Source organism: Nycticebus coucang, chromosome 15, assembly GCF_027406575.1.
Source record: "Nycticebus coucang isolate mNycCou1 chromosome 15, mNycCou1.pri, whole genome shotgun sequence".
Taxonomy (NCBI): Eukaryota; Metazoa; Chordata; class Mammalia; order Primates; family Lorisidae; genus Nycticebus; species Nycticebus coucang.
Window position 1 is genome coordinate 87,474,015 of NC_069794.1, and position 14,440 is coordinate 87,488,454.

Here is a 14,440-nt window from a genome sequence, read left to right on the forward strand (position 1 = left end):
TGGGGGCGAGAGGAGGAGCCTCTCAGACCCTGCAGATTCTCCCCACAGATAGGGAAAAAGGGGATGTGATCTTAACCATGAGTGAGAAAATGTTTCCTTTTCTTCTCTGGGGGTCCATAATCCGGCCCAGATTAAAAAAAAAAAAAAATGCACCACTAAAAATAAGCCACAGTAAGTAAGTGTTTTCTTGAACTCTCAGCCAAGCCAGCCAAGGGCCTGAAGGCAGGGAGAGCAGTCAACCTGAAGGCTGGGAACAGGAGAAAGGCCTAGTAACCTTTTGCCAAAGCTTCAGTGCCCCTGAACAAAGAACGGACTTGAAATCATCAGAAAGGGTTTGCTCACAGACAGCCTGCTCCTCAGCGACCACAGGCATCTCAGCCAACTGCAGCTCCCTGCAAAATCTTTTCTAGATGGTGCAGCTTTTCCAGTTTGTTGATTTCCTTAACTCAGCCTAAAAACTTCAAAAAGTACTGTACAATGAACTCTTCAGTAAGGGCTAAATGCAAACCCCCCGGAGGCAAGTGAGCAGGAATAGTGATAGAAAAATGTGAGAACAGCAGGTGGTCCATGCCCTCCAGCGTCCATCTCCTCCTCCGGGTAACTATTAAACAGCAAAATCTCAGTGTCAACAGTCTCTCTCCCACGGCTACATCTGCAGGCTGCCAGAAGGCAGCTGAACCGGCATCCGGCTCGCATAGCTTCCTCTACCCATTTATACACAGCAGTGATGCTATTCACTTTTCATACAACTCTACTTCAATTCTCCCTTTTACCTTTAAACACTTTACTGGGCACTGAATTTTCCATATTGTTCACTGAGTTGATGTGAGGGCTCAAACTAAAAAAAAAGAGGGGGTCGGGGAGGGTGGGACAGGTGATCTTAGGGTGATGTTCTATCCACAACACATGGGCCCCCAAACCATCACAGGCAGTCAGGGTGGCACCAGGGAAGCCACCATGGCCAGGCATCCTTCCACGGGAGGGCTTGGAAGAAAGTGGTTTATTCTCAGAGAATTATCAAGACCCCATCTGTGCTAGGGCTGTCAAAATATTCTATTCTAACAAACTGCTTAGGGGGCAGATTGCTCTTCTGAACTGAAACAATTCTAAAGACTCCCGGGGTCCATGAAGAAGCATCTTTGTTCCCATTGGGAACCCCAACAAAAAGTCCGCATACTCTTTGCACTTTACCATCCAATTCCTCAGCAGCTTTTCACCACTCCTGCTATGAAGAGAACACACCAAGAATAGGAGGCGAGGCCCCAACCCAAGCTGAATGTTTCACGGGAAAACAGCTGCGTACAAAGGACGGGGAATGACTGCAGGAAAGAAAGTACAGAGCAGAAACTTCCAGAAGATATTCCTGCACAAATCACTCCTTGACAGTTCTTTCTCAGTAATCTACCTCAGTTGGAGCTTTGACATAACATGTTGTGGAAGCTTGGTTACTAGCACAAGCGCTGGAGCGAGACTGGTTCAAATCTCAACTCGGCCATTTATACTTGTGTGATCTTGGGCGTGTTTTTTTGCTTGTTTGTTTGTCTGTTTGGAGACAGAATCTCACTATGTCGCCCTCGGTAGGATGCCATGGTATCACAGCTCATGGAAACCTCAAATTCTTGGGCTCAAGTGATTCTCTTGCCTCAGCCTCCCAAGTAGCTGGGACTACAGGCACCCGCCACAACGCCCGGCTATTTTTTGTTGTTGTTGTTATTGTTGTTTAGCAGGCCCAGGCCGGGTTCGAACAAGGCACCAGCCTCAGTGTATGTGGCAGGGCTCTAACCACTGAGCAAAAGGCACGAAGCCTTGGGCATGTTTTTAACAAGTTCTGCGCCTTGGTATCCCAATCTGTTAAGTGGGAACAATAATTAAGCTATTACAAGGATTAAACATGCTAATATACGCAACGCACTTAGAACAATGCTCAATGGGGCTTGTGCAGTGCGAGCATCACCCCTGTAATCCTAGCACACTGGGAGGCCGAGGCAGGTGGATTACTGGAGCTCGGGAGTTTCAGATCAGTCTGAGCCAGAGTGAGACCCTGTCTCTACTAAAAACAGAAAAACTCTGGGTGTGGTGACAAGCACCTGTTGTCCCAGCTACTTGGGAGGCTGAGGCAGAGGATCGCTTGAGCCCAAGAGTTTGAGGTTGCTGTAAGCTAGGCTTATGCCAAGGTGTTCAGCCTCAGGGCAATAAGACTCTTGTCTCAAAAAAGAAAAATAAAAAGTTCAAAATTGTTTTCTCATCTATGATTATAGTTGCTCCATAAGCACATTATAAAACAGGGGTGATCATTTTATCTATGTTTCACTCACGAGTATAATGAGGTATATGTTTAGTATGTATGTGTTTAGTTAGTATATGTTTGCTAAAAACATAACGAATCCATGGCTGAGCCAAGACTGATATTAAATTGGAATTTTTATTAAACCTAGGACTTTCCCCCCCCTTTCATTAAATTATTGACAGGTAAACCACAGCAAATTAGCCATAATAAAATATTGACACTAGATAAATTCAGAAGAAAACAATCGAAAACATCATACCTATTCTAGAAATTCATTCTTAGAATAAACAAAATTAAATCATCTGTTGATAGCAGACATTTGCTAAAGTAGTTAAAGCTGATTTTTCTATTCGTTATGTGGCAATTTGCAACTCCCAAAGTTATGCTGTGAGGAAGGAGAAATATTTATCAATATGTATTCTTTATTCTCAATTTTACTTTTTATGCAAATAGGTAAACTCTCATCTTGAGAAAACTCAACACATGAAAAGACGAAACCACAAGATGGTCGAGTTAGTCATTAGAAATGGAACCAGTGAAGGGCTTAAATGTTTCCATGAGAAGCTCGTCTTCTTGCTGCTACTGTAATTCAAATGCCAGCAGTGGCCTTTCCGGTCGCTGAGAAGTGGATGACATTCAGGCTGTAGATTCTACAGTGTGGAATCTAGAGAACTGAGAATCTCATCACTTGGAAATGCTCACACATGACATTTAGGGCCCAAGTTAGGAAACACACAGAAGACTGGTAAACATAAATAAACAACTAGTAGGTATTCCTTCTTCCCTGAAGAATTTTATAACTTAGAACATTTGAACAGATCCACGGGGAGGTATTTTTTCATGAATAACACTCTTCCCAGTATAACATCTATTTCTAATTCATGAAATTTAAATGTATTAGCCTTCAAAAACTTGTGCGAGTCTTCTATTTAATCAGATCACTCTTTTAGTTTATGAATCTAGTTTGATTTTCATAGGTATGATAGCCAATCATCCAAAACTTTAAAAAAAAAAGCATTCTGATAGAGCCACATGAAAAACTAAATTTGACGCAAAGATAGTATGCAAAAAAACTATTGTCTTAAACGCAAAGGCACAGGTAAGCTCTGAGTGAGTAGCAAATCACGCTACACATAAAACCAGCTCACCGTCAGCCTCTGTCGAGTCTTTACAAAAGTCCACACCAGATACTGAAGAGTAAAATGCTTCCTCTGGGCTCATTTGACCAACTTCCATTGAAACGTCCACCCATCCAAGTCAACAGATGTCTATTTCATAGCTAAAGAAAACTCCCTTCCATTTTAATGCTGAAAATTATGTTTTAAATACAAGATCTTTAATATTCTAGAAATATGTCTCTCAAATTCATTCAGATGTATAATTCATTCCGTAGATATATATTTTAAAATCTATAAAGTTTAAATAAATCTCACTAGTGAACACTACCAGGACATAAAATCATAAATGATGATTTAAGTCAAAAGATGAGTTAGAGTTTGGTCTATTTGTCACTGTTTATACCTCAGTCATGCTTAAAGCTTTAAGACATATGATGAAGCTGAAAACAGATAACGGAAAAGAACCACCATGTGTAGCAAAATGATAACTGCAGAAAGTAGAAATTCCTGAGGAACCATTTCATCCGCAAAGATAGGCTTTTAAAATTCTTTATTCCTATGGATGATCCTGTCTGGTGGGAGGCCAGTAAGTACGTATTTGTTGACTAAATGACCCAACCTGAGCAAATGATGCATCATGTTCCTATCACCACGTTTCACACGTACCCCCAACTCTCCGCCTCTTGCCTTAAAGGTGAAGCCACATCCCAACACCTCTTACCTGCTTCCCATCCAGAGTGTACAGGCGTTTCACCACTCCCGAGTCCAGCTTGATGGCATCAGTTATGTCAGTGAGGACCTGCTCAAAGGAATGAGCAGTTTTCTTGTTCAGCAGAATCCTGACAGCTTTCCGTGGCTTCACCCCACTTCTGATGATGGTGACCAGCTTGGGCCGAATGAAATCCTTATTCTCTCGCACCTCCGAGGGGCTCCCTTTGGCTGTGGCCAGGGAAGACACCGCCCGGGAAGCTGAGGTGGTCTTGACGTTCACCGACCAGTTGGGATTCACGTTCTTGGTATACTCCAATTTCTTAAAGGGCTCTATGGAGCCGCACACATAACTCTCTCCTAAGGAAGAGAGGAAACATTTAAATGCACTCTCAGATGAACTCATATCTCCTTTTATGCTTAGTTTTCAGTTTTCAATATTTTCTTTTCTACTTAGGCATGAGAGCTAGCTTTGACTTTTAAAACCATGCAAATGTGATTAATAATTAATGAAAAAGAAAAATTTCTGACTTTTATCTGGCTTTGCCAACAATAGAATAGTACCCAGGAGTAAAACATCATCTTCTTCCATTTCTTCATCTTCAGGTTGGTGACAGAAGTAAGGATTGCTCAAATAGAAAGGTATGAGACTGAATTAAAAAGAGAAAGTATTCTTTAGGGTTTACGGATATTTAAATTCACAGAAAACGTCAAAATTGGGAGTACCTACATTTGCTACCTAAGATCATCCAGAAACTAAAGATGAATCAGAACACATCTTAAAAGAGTTAAATAATTTACAAATTGTACGCAATAAAAGTCAAATAGGGGTGGCACCTATGGCTCAGTGGGTAGGGCTCCGGCCCCGTTTACCAAGAGTAGTGGGTTAGAACCTGACTCCAGCCAGCTAGAACAGCAATGAGAACTACAACAAAAAATATCTGGGCATTGCGGAGGGCACCGGTAGTCTCAGCTACTTGGGAGACTGAGGCAAGAGAATGGCTTATGCCCAAGAGTTGGAGGTTGCTATGAGCTGTGATGCCACGGCACTCTACCCAGGGCAACATAGTGAGACTCAGTCTCAAAACAAAAAAAAAATAGTCAAATAAAATTCCAAAATAGCCTTCCTTTCTTCCCACCGACATAGGGTCAACTACAGTGAGAAAGTCTATTCACACTTGCTCATAGGTCAAAGGTTCAGCATATAAACTGTAGTTTCATAAACTGACTCTAAAATAAATATAATTAAAGTTTTATTAAAAATGACTCTTTAGGGCGGCACCTGTGGCTCAGTGAGTAGGGCGCCGGCCCCATATGCCAAGGGTGGCGGGTTCAAACCCAACCCCGGCCAAACTGCAACAAAAAAAAATAGCCGGGCGTTGTGGCGGGCGCCTGTAGTCCCAGCTGCTCGGGAGGCTGAGGCAGGAGAATCGCTTAAGCCCAAGAGTTAGAGGTTGCTGTGAGCTGTGTGATGCCACGGCACTCTACTGAGGGCAGTACAGTGAGACTCTGTTTCTACAAAAAAAAAAGAAAAAAAAAATGACTCTTTAACAGAGCATCTTCTAATGAAAATATTCAGACTATTAAGTGGACACGGATCACACACAAAAGAAACCAGCAATGTGCCAAGAGATGGCGAATTTTAAAATGACTGATTCCAGTAACATATTTCATAATTTAGGTCAAAGTATTTTGAAATGAAATATTTTATAATGGCTTTTTTTTTCTGTGTTAGTAAGTCTTGTAAGCAGGAACGGATAAAAATGCTTAGAAAGCCTTTCTAATTGCAGGCAAAGTGACCTAAGTCAAATCCAACACAGCCCATTTACTTTTATCTAAATTTTTGTTTTATTTTGAAATTAACAGCATAAATATCTGAGGCCACCAGGGTTTCAAAAATAAAAAAATAAGAGTTATACAGGTTATTGAACATTTATTTCCAGATTTTTTTTTTTTTTTTTTTTGCAGTTTTTGGCAGGGCTGGGTTTGAACCCGCCACCTCTGGCATATGGGGCCAGCGCCCTACTCTGTTGAGCCACAGGCACCACCCTATTTCCAGATGTTTTAAGAAAACACTTTTATGTACACACATATCCATCACGCCTCACCAGAAAGTGTACAAATAGTGCAAGTTTAACCAAGCAGCTTTCTCTTCATCTGGCAGATCATAACTTGTCCCAACTATGCTTTTCCTGTGATTTAAACAGATATCAAAACTACATACGTGGGTGCTCAACAGTGGTGGTTTTGAAGGCTTTATGGAGGGACAGCATAAATGTGATTGTAAGAAGAAAGAATTGGAAAGTCAAGCTCAAGACCTGGCCTCTGGACAAGTCCCCTAGATTTCTGGGTGGTGGTTTATTCATCTGTAAAATGAAAACTCATCAGGTTTTTATGAAGCTCAAATTAGATAGTTGAGATCAACGTGACTGCAAATGCAAGTGAAAATGACTTGAGAGTACATTACCCTGATGAGGCAGTGAGCCTGAAAGGAAAATTTAAAACCAAAATTACGGGAATCAGTAAGCAGATCTCAAGTTATAAGCTGTTAATCGTGCCTAACTATATAGTTACCTCTAGACGCCACACTGGGTCCATCTCAATGTGAGCAATGTCCCGAACCCTCCCCAACAAAGCAAATGGCAAAGCCAGCTTTTATCAGAATTCTGTGCTAAGTGAAGATATGCAATTGTCTGATTATTTGTAAGTTTATATACCAACCTAACAACTAAAATCAAAACGAAAATATAGAGTAGCTCAAAATTCAACAAAGAAAACTCCTCTAATAAAAATAGTGAATTATGGGCCAGGCATGGTGGCTCACTCCTGTAATCCTAGCAGTCTGGGAGGCCAAGATAGGTGGATGGCCTGAGCTCAGGAATTCTAGACCAGCCTAAGCTAAAGCAAGATCCAGTCTCTAAAAAAAACTGGGCATTGTGGTGGGCGCTTGGAGTCCCAGCTACTTGGGAGGCTGAGACAAGTAAATCACTTAAACCCAAGAGTTTAAGGTTGCTGTGATCTAAGATGCCATTTATTGAGGGTGACAAAGTGACTCAGTCTCAAAAAAAAAAAAAAGTGAATTAGAAGAGGAAAAGAGTTTTAAAGAACACGATGATATAAAATGGGTTGGTTAAAAGAGAAAAGGAACACTCTTCACTGAAAAATTTTAAAAGCATGAATAAGTCCTGCGATGGCAACGTTGAGAAGACAATGGTTTGGCTTAAGCAAGGACAATGAGAAGTGTGTGTTCATTTTTGTAACCATGAGGCCCTGCCTTGATTGATTCAAAAACTAGAATGAGGATCTCGGAGAAGGACGTGAGACTCCATTAAAAGATAATATTGTACTAAGAGGAAAGTAACAACTACAGAAAGAAGGAGCTGCCACCAAGTCCAGGATCTCACACGCCACAGTCACGTGGTGTCACTACATAGTCAGGAATTCAGGACAAGCCCAGGTGGGTTTTCTTACGCTGGTGTGTTTCCATTTGATTGTGTAAACAATTTTACATTAAGCCTATGTGGCCTTTAGACTACTATTTGACTTTTTTTTTTTTTTTGTAGAGACAGAGTCTCACTTTATGGACCTTGGTAGAGTGCCGTGGCCTCACACAGCTCACAGCAACCTCCAACTCCTGGGCTTAAGCGATTCTCTTGCCTCAGCCTCCCAAGTAGCTGGGACTACAGGCGCCCACCACAATGCCTGGCTATTTTTTTTTTTTTTGGTTGCAGTTTGGCTGGGGCCGGGTTTGAACCAGCCACCCTCGGTATATGGGACCGGCGCCCTACCAACTGAGCTACAGGCGCCGCCCCTATTTGACTATTTTTACCGTAATTATAATTCTCAACTTCTGTCATTAGAGATGTGGTTCCCACAATAACTTAATTATATTTTCTGATTTTGTAAAAACATAGCTTTCAAGTATGTGCTAATACCATTAATAATTGCAAATTAAATGTGATTGTTCTGAATGGGAAGAATGCATAGTCTTGATTTGGTCAAATGGCGCTAGGTAGCCAGTTTCTAATCTCTTCCTTAGTCAGACCAAGAGTTAAGTGATAAATTATAATCTTGTTTAGAAAATCATTTATCAGTTGCATTTAAGTCCTGGAATGAGGTATGTGCAGGTGTATTAAGGGCCATTTATAAATAAGGAGATCAAGTAAGACTGATAATTACTGTAATATACTGCTCCCAAAGTCTTTTTGGTGTTAACTTCTGCAGCAGTAACACCAAAGAGAATTTACCTAAAAAAAGAAAGAAGTATATTTGACCGAGACAGTCCAAAATTTGCTTTGAAAGCTGGCATTACTTACTATAGGTGAACTTAAACAAGGATGGAATGGTTGCAAAGATCTGACAGGTAGAACTGGAAATTACAAAATGAGTTACCGGTTGGTAATCGCACCACAAAACCAGTTTTGTTTCAGTTTGTTCAACATAACAAATTCTATGATAAAACTAACTCTCCACTTGAAATGTAATACTCTGGGTGTCCAAGACACCCAACAAACAGCAAAAACTGTGAAGCAGCATCTTCTTGAATTGTTGTGACATTTACAAAGGCCAAAAACTAATATTTGCTTGTGAGAAAAGAGAGAGATAACGATAAAGACAGTTATATAAAAAAATAAAAGGTAGGGATCGAAAGCGTGAAATTATATTTGGATCCCACCAGTACTAAAATGTCAGAATACGGTCATTTCTTCCCTCATAGATTTAAGTATTTTCAGAAAGTTGGAGGGCGAAATAATTTCTATATAATCATATTAGATTATTTTTAAGATCCTGAAGAGTTCATGGTATTTTGTTTTCAAGAAAATCGCCTATATACTTTTAAATTATCGTATTTCCCATTATTCTTCAAAGTTCAAGAATAAACTTTTCCCTAACAAGGTTTATGATAAAAAACCAGTGAACGTAATTCTACTTTGCCATTAGCTCTCATTATGAAATTAAAATATTTCCACTTAAATTCCCTAGGTACTACCAAAAATTTCTGGTACTGTGGTTAGTTTCCTGGTTGAGTAGGACTGTGTGTCAGCAATAAAAGTGTCCTTCCATGAGAATCCATATTGGGGATCCTAGAAATGTGCACCGATGTCCTTCTTACTCGAGTTTTTCCATTGACCAAGACTTGTGACTTGTAAATTCTACTATCACTGGACTCACGTCTGAAAATGACCTCATCTCTATCCTTCACATTACTAGAGCTAGTTGCCACTTTCTCTAGTATTCCTTTACGATCAAATGTGACATATTCAAAAGGATCTTCAGTGAAGGATATCTGCCATATTATATTTCATTTTTTCCTTAGTATAAGCTTTCTTATCGAAAACTCTGGCAATAGAATTTCTCTATTACGAATTATGGCAAAACCTGGGAAACACTCAAATATATATTGAAACCTCTACTGAACTTAATTACATGAAAGATTATTTATAGAAGGGAATATCATAAAGTGCCTTTTGGATATTATATATATATATATATATATTTTTTTTTTTTTTTTTTGTAGAGACAGAGTCTCACTGTACTGCCCTTGGGTAGAGTGCCATGGTGTCACACGGCTCTCAGCAACCTCTAACTCTTGGGCTTACGCGATTCTCTTGCCTTAGCCTCCCGAGAAGCTGGGACTACAGGTGCCCACCACAACACCCTGCTATTTTTTTGTTGCAGTTTGGCCGGGGCTGGGTTTGAACCCGCCACCCTTGGCATATGGGGCCGGCACCCTACTCACTGAGCCACAGGCACCGCCTGGATATTATATTTTAAGAGTCAACTCAGATATGCACAGAGACACTTCATAATCTACCTGAAGTTTCTGGGTGAAGACAATTTTGATAGTGCTATTAAAGGCAAGAAAAAAGATGCCCCAAAGGTGCTTCTGGGTCATTCTTCCATGGAAGTGTTTCATGATACCGTAACACATAAAAATAAGCTTGCAGATAAAATAAATTTGAGTGTGTACGTCAGATCTGTGGAAAATGTCAATTGCTCAAATCCAAAGAAATAAAAAAACATAAAGGAAAAAAATTGAGAGACCCAATTTTTTTCAAATGGAAAAGCAGAGAAACTAAAATTAAAACATGGGGGCACGGACTGAAGACCTATGATAGGACAATGGGTTAATATAATGTGGAAGGCTTACTATAATCTACAAAAATACAAGGTATTAAAATATATGACAAAGTGGCTCAGCACCTGTAGCTCAGCAGCTAGGGCGCCAGTCACATACACCAGAGCTGGCGGGTTCAAACCCAGCCCAGGTCTGCCAAACAACAATGACAACTACAACAACAAAAATAGCCGGATGTTGTGTCAAGCGCCTGTAGTCCCAGTTACTTGGGAGACTAAGGCAAGAGAATCATTTAAGCCTAAGAGTTTGAGGTTGCTGTGAGCTGTGACGCCACGGCAGGTGACATAATGAGACTCTGCCTCCAAAAAAAAAAGTAAAATATATGACAAAGAATAAAAACAAAAGAGGGCATACAGAGAAAACACATGAGAAGATATTCAAATAGTAAAGAGAGAAATCCAGATTAAAGGAAATTTAAGATATATTCTGTACCTACTCCAATAACAGCAAAAAAAAAATGAAAATAAAGTAATTCTGAGGTTGCAGCAACGAAATACAAGGTACTAAAATATATGACAAAGGACAAAAACAAAATACAGTACTAACATAAAATACCACTAGAGATATTAAACTGGTAATAAACCATTTAAAAAGCACACCTGTGGCTCAAAGGAGTAGGGCGCTGGCCCCATGTGCCAGAGGTGGCAGGTTCAAACCCAGCCCCGGCCAAAAACTGCAAAAAAAAAAAGCAATATGGCCAAATGTATTTGGAGCCATGAAAATGTTTGTATCTCCAACCCTTAATCTCACTGCTAAAAATTTCTCCTAAGAATAGCACAACAAATAACAAAATTGTAAGGAATACACACAGCCTTAGCAATGAAGCCTAAAATTTTAAAACAATTTCCTAAATCCTCAACAATGGGCGCAAGACCTGAATTAGACACTCACGGGAATGAAAGAAACCGCAGTTAGGAGCCTGTCTTCAAATAGCTTAGAAAGCAAGATATGTACATGGAAAGATTTCAGCACAAGGTAGTAAGTGATAATTGCTAAATAAGCGGTCCAGACTATCCTAATGCAGAGGAGGAAGAAATCACTTCCCACTTCCCACTGGGCTATCAATAAAGAGAAAATAGATTTCATGCTGCCTTGGAAGCAAGGGTAAGATTTCCACTGACAGATCAGGCAGAGAAGCACACCCCAGATAAAAATGAAATGATAATACGCTTACTGCACACTACAAAAAAAAAGATATTGTTTGATATATTAATATATTTTTCTCAAAAAAAGAATTAAAATGGTTCCATAGAGAAACAAGCTAGATAAGAGCCTAGCAGGCAAAAACGTCAGAGTTTTTATGTATGATCAGGCTTGGGTGATAGAAAGGTCATGCCAGCTGCAGTGTGCAGGAAGGCCTGAAGGTGGGACGCCACAAGACAAAAGGCAAAAACCCACCTAGAACACCACTGCAGAAGACCAGGAGACGGAGGACAGGACGTTCCACAGCTACGGCAGGGACAGAGGAGTGGACACCCTGAGGGGTATTCAGCAGATGCCGTCAGCCCAAATTGGCAACTGATTTGATGTTGGGCCCAAAGGAATTATGAGTCAACGAAGACGCTGAAATGGTGACACTGAATATGTTCTTTGAGCTACTTCCCACAGACCACGATAGATAAAAGAAGAAGGGGAACAGGTCTGGATCAGGTGGGAAGGAAGGAAATCCATTTGGCTGTGCACATATTTAATTTGAAGTTCCTAGGAGCCCACCAGTTGCTCTATTTCCAGCTAGCACTTAGAAATAACAGATCTGGAGTTTGGGAGGGAGATGTAACACGGCAGCTGCAGCTATGGGAATTAAAGAAAATGCTTGGGGAAAATGCCCACACCCAGCTGGAAAAGATGAAATGCCGGGCAAGAGCAGTATTTAAAAAGGCGTTCAGAGAGAGAGAAGTCATAAAAGGGAAATGAGAGAAACCAGGTGGGTAGAGCCATGGACACTGGCTAGCAAGACCCAGACCTCAGCATTTCAGTGCTCCGAGGACAGCAGGGAAATAGGATTCCCAAGAGGAGGCCACAGTGGCCCCCTAATGTCCACATGGTGGGGTGGTGATGTCAGGTTGCTTTCATTCATTCTTTCTCTCTTTCCTCTTGCTTTCTTTTTTTCTTTCTTTCTTTCATTTATTTTTTTTTTTTTAGAGACAAATTTGTCCCCCTCGGTAGAGTGCTGTGGCATCACAGCTCACAGCAACCTCCAACTCCTGGGCTTAGGCGATTCTCTTGCCTCAGCCTCCCGAGTAGGTGGGACTACAGGCACCCGCCACATCACCTGGCTATTTTTTGTTGCAGTTTGACCAGGGCCAGGTTTGAACCCACCACCCTCAGTCTATGGGGCCGGTGCCCTACTCACTGAGCCACAGGCGCCGCCCTCTCTTTCCTCTTTCTTCCATGATATTTGCATACATGCAACTACCATGCTAAGCTGTGAGGACTCCAATGGCAGCCTGACTTTCAGACACCTAGATGTAAAATAAATAAGCATTGTACAGTGTAATGATGCTACCCAAGGACTGACTAGAAGTTGAGAAAGCAGAGACAGAAAACATAGACATTCCTTTTCATGGAAGACCCTTGGGTCTGAGAGGTCAGGAAGATCAAACAAGAATGATTTAGACCGTGGCAAACTCAATCTTAATTGTTCCCACAGTCTGAGAGGGGCGAGGAGTGAGAAGCTATTGGTAGAATAGGTTATCGGAATGTTTTCCACGTAGAAGATCATGTCCTAATTCAAGCCATTTTACCTGTAATCCTCACCTCTGCCCCACATGTACAACTACCAACATATTTCTCATCACAGGCTACCCTGAGGCACAGTGATGCCAGGTAGCTTGCTCAAGGTCACATAGCTAGTAAAGATGGAGCCACGGTTCAAATGCTGGTGGTCCGACTCCAGGGCCTATGCTCTAAGCCAGGAAGCTATGGACTCTCAGAAGAGGGAACCCAAGTTACACCCTGACACAGGAGATAACAGAAGCCCAGAAATGGGAGAACTCAGAGAGAGCAGCTGAGCTGCAGGGATGAGTATACCAACAGGTAAGAGAAGGCAGAGCCAGAGGAGGAGGGAGGGGCAGAAAAGCACATTAAGGACGAGGGGTTGTATTCTATAAGCAACAGGAGAGCCATTATTATTATTGTTATTATTATTATCATTATTATTCTGAGACAGAGTCTCATTCTGTTGCCCTGTATAGAGCGCCATGGCATGATCATCCCAGCTCACAGCAACCTCAATGTTGTGGGCTCAAGCAATCCTCTTGCCTCAGCCTCCCAGATTGCTGGGACTATAGTCACCTGCCACACCACACAACTAGTTTTTCTATTTTTAGTAAAGATAGGGTCTCACGCTTGCTCAGGCTGGTTTCGAACTCCTGAGCTCAAGCTTCGGCCATGGCACCCAACCAGGAAAGCCATTATTAAGCAAAGGTATGGCTCAAAGGGGTTTGTCTATGGCCAGGTTTACAGTCAGGAACACTGGTTTAAAGGTCTCTGTGTAGGACATGTGCATCTCAAAGGAGCTGATAGGAGAGAAGTTGTGATGAGAATGTAAAAGTGGGGGCAAATGCAAAGATACCACAGAGAAAAGAAAATCTAAGATATATATTTTTAGCTTAGGAACCTATTATAAGAGTACATGGAAAAAACAAGAGCCAAACAGTAGAAATATGAGGAATTATTATTTTTTATACTTTTTTGCATTTTTCAAAATTTTCTATAATGTCCATGGTGGAAAAAGTACCACTCTTTCAGTCACAAAAAGTGACTCTTATTGAACAGTAATGAGGACTTGAGCTGTAATAATGGCAACAGAGAGAGGAGGGAAGAAATTGGAGAGATATGTTAAGCAGAATCAACAGAATTTTGGAACAGTTTAGATGTGGGGGATTAAGAGAGGGAGAAGTCAAGGATGACATGTTCAGTGGTATCTTAGTCCCTCTGGATGGTTATAACAAAATACCATCAACTGGGAGGCTTATAAACAAAAACACCAATTGCACACAGCTCTGGAGGCTGGGAAGTCCAAGATCAAGGCACCAATAAATCCAGTGTCTGGTGAGGGCTCCCTCTCTCACAGACGGTGCCTTCACACTATATCCTCACACGGTGGAGGGGCAAGGCAGTTCTTTGGGGCATCTTTTATAAAGTATTTAATCCCGTTCATGAGAGCTTCATCCATGTGATGGAGTC

At 41.2% G+C, this 14,440-nt stretch overlaps 1 protein-coding gene across 4 annotated transcripts in view; it reads right to left on the bottom strand.

Annotated features, from left to right (window-relative positions):
• The window catches only part of DCLK1 (doublecortin like kinase 1), a 374,298-nt gene that overhangs the window by 347,422 nt on the left and 12,436 nt on the right, over window positions 1-14,440 (bottom strand). For all 4 annotated transcript variants that reach the window (XM_053563609.1, XM_053563611.1, XM_053563610.1 and 1 more), the window contains exon 3: window positions 4,127-4,473. In XM_053563609.1, coding sequence (XP_053419584.1) covers window positions 4,127-4,473 — 347 coding nt within the window. The remainder of the gene's footprint in view (window positions 1-4,126; window positions 4,474-14,440) is intronic.